The 2,812-nt window shown below is 47.3% G+C and overlaps 1 protein-coding gene across 1 annotated transcript; it reads right to left on the minus strand.

The window, feature by feature from the left end:
- Positions 1–1,855: 1,855 nt before the first annotated feature.
- Positions 1,856–2,410, minus strand: LOC130606061 (olfactory receptor-like protein COR3). Its single transcript, XM_057422031.1, has one exon. The coding sequence runs from the start codon at positions 2,408–2,410 to the stop codon at positions 1,856–1,858; it is 555 nt and encodes a 184-aa protein (XP_057278014.1).
- Positions 2,411–2,812: the final 402 nt, after the last annotated feature.

Consider the following 2,812-nt stretch of genomic DNA (forward strand, 5'->3'; position numbering starts at 1 on the left):
GTGGCAGGTGTTGGGGTTGGAACTGGGTGAGCTTTAAGCTCCATTCATGCCAACCTATTCCATGATTCTATGATTTTAGAAACAGAGAAAGGATGCATGAAAGAATTAATGGTGTCACATTCTTTTTGGCTTGATGCCATCTGCAAGTTCTCCATGTTCTTTATCTTGCAGATGAGGGTAAATCTGAGATTTCCTTTTGTGAATTTGCAGCATGGGAAATTCCAGTTAGAAACAGAGGGAGGGGGAAAACCCCACTGTAAGAGCAGTCAAACACTGACATAGGGGCCAGGGAGGGTGTGAAACCTCTGCCCCTGCTTGTCCCCAAGGCTCAGCAGGAAAACAACCGTCATCTGGGTTAAATAATAACCAGAGAATTATCAGGAAGCTTTGAGAACAAAGCAGGTTTCAGCTGATTGACCCTGGGTGCCTGTTAGTTGTGTGTTGTTAAGAAATGAGAAGACCACTTTGATCCAGACTTAACTGAATCCAGCCATGGAGCTTCTCCCTCCAGCCTAGGATATTATGTGTGTCTAGGACAGCCCTAAGGCTCAGCCGTGGCTCCGGGTTTCACCATGGTCCCGGCAGAGGCTGCAGGTCTATGGACTGAGGTAATGCACACATTGGAGTATTTTGGGGTGGTTTATGTATGCAATGTTTGGCCATCACCAATCAGCTCTCTGTGCAGGAAAGCAACAGGAGAGACATCAGGGCAGGCAATGCCATCGGTACAGGCATCCATGGGCTGCCACGTAGGAGGTCTGAAGGGTGATGAGCAACACCACAGCTCCTGTGCTCTGGTGTGATCAGGCTGCCATGGAGATCGTGGCTTCTGTTGCTGCCAACAGGGAGCTCAAAAGCAAAGGCGTGGAGCAGTTGATGGGGATTCCTTTATAGTTTCTGCCCTTGGTGGGGATTCATCACTATCACGTCTTAAAACACTTTCAAAGCACCTTCATTCATAGTAGTGGTCACACAATTTACCATATTCCACTGAAATTCTTTGCTGTCTGAAATGAAATGAGGTGAATGGTGCTAGAAATCATTGAACGAGGTTTGTACATCGAAACCTAAAATTACTGCCTGCATGGCATCACAGTTAATTTGCTGTCATCTCTATTTCTCTTGCTATAGGTGTTTTTGTCCTTTTCTTAAGGCCCTCAATGAATTTAACAACACTGTCTAGAAATGGAGTTTGATCCAGTGGAACGGTAGAATTCACTCTGTTTATTCTCATTTGCCAAGCAAAAGGGAGAGCAAAAAGGAAAATAGCTTTAAGCTCACCAAGTTCAACTGTTCCCCAGCACTGCCAAGGCCACCCCTAACCCATGGCACTGAGGGCCTTGTCTATAGGGTTTGTGAACAGTTGCAGGGCCGGTGCCTGCAGCCCTGCCCTGGGCAGCCTGTTCCAATGCCTGAGCACCCTCTGGGGCAGGAATTGTTCCTCAGCTCCATCTAAACCTGCCCTGGCGCAGCTTGAGGCCGTTTCCTCTTGTCCCATCCCTTGTTCCTTGGGAGCAGAGCCCAGCCCCTCCTGGCTCCATCCTCCTTTCAGGCAGGTGTAGGAAGTGATAAGGTCCCCCCCTTATCCTAAGATGAAGAGAACTGCACACTTGTAGTTGTCTACTTGTGTCTGGATTAGGTGAAATAAAATGCTAATTAAACAATTAGGTGAAATTAACTACTAAATATAATTATCAAAGTTTGGAGAATGAAATTATTTGTATTCTCAATCACATCAACCTGTGCATCATGTAACTCTGTTTGCAGAAAACCCCAAAATGTTGTTCATACTTAACAAAAACAATCTCCCCCAGTATATCCATTCTATCTGGTCCTAAACTTACAACAATAAAGATCATTTTATTTTTGTGAGCTTCCTCAAAGCCTCCTTCACCTCCTTATTCCTCAGGCTGTAGATCAAGGGGTTCAGCGTGGGAGTCACCACGGTGTAGAGCACCACAGCCCATTTATCTGCTGCTCTTGAGCTGTCTGAGCTGGGGAATAAATACATAAAAAAGCATGCCCCATAGAAGATGCTGACAGTGATGAGGTGGGAGGTGCAGGTGGAGAAGGCTTTGCGCTTGCCCTCGGCTGAATTGATGCTCATGATGGTGGCGATGATGGCCACGTAGGAGAGCAGGATAACCAGGCTGCTGGACACACCAAAGAGAGATGCTGCAGTGGTCAGGATGGTGTGGCTGAGGGTGGTGTCGGAGGTGGAGAGTGAGATGAGAGGGGAAATGTCACAGAAGAAGAGGTTGATGACACTGGAGCTGCAGAAGGACAGGGTGGACATGCTGATGGTCTGTCCCACGCCATTGGTCAGCCCCACGAGGTACAAGGCAGTCACCAGCTGGAAACAGCACTTTGGGGACACGACAAGGGGGTACATCAGGGGAGCTGGTATCATTGTCCATCAGCAATGTCAGGCACCATGTACAATGAACCAGGTTTCCACCCATCTTCAATTCCTTCCACTCAACCATAGCTCACAAGTTTGGCTTCAAAGACCCAACAGAAGATCATGGTGACCTTGTTAACGGTGAGGTAAATTCTGGCCACTGCTTGTCCATCCAAACATCAATGCTCACATTACTCAAAGTACTCAGGTTGGTCAGGCATGACTTGGCCTTGGTACCTCTATACTGGGACAGTTTTTCCACAGCTGAGATGATGGAAGGGGTGAGATTGTCTTCGAACTCTCGGAGTTTATGAACCATTTCATCCACTGTTAGTGGTACTATGTCATTCCAGGTCACTGTTGCCAATGAATGGGCATATGATGACCGTGCATGCCATGTGAGTTTTCACC

The sequence above is a fragment of the Pezoporus wallicus genome, unplaced genomic scaffold (assembly GCF_028554395.1).
Source record: "Pezoporus wallicus isolate ANWC-B61680 ecotype Strahan unplaced genomic scaffold, APGP_CSIRO_Pwel_v1 contig_8765, whole genome shotgun sequence".
NCBI lineage: Eukaryota > Metazoa > Chordata > Aves > Psittaciformes > Psittacidae > Pezoporus > Pezoporus wallicus.

What these genes read in the sequence shown, in the direction of transcription:
- LOC130606061 (XM_057422031.1), bottom strand. Translation starts at nt 2,410, where the DNA reads ATGATACCAGCTCCCCTGATGTACCCCCTTGTCGTGTCCCCAAAGTGC.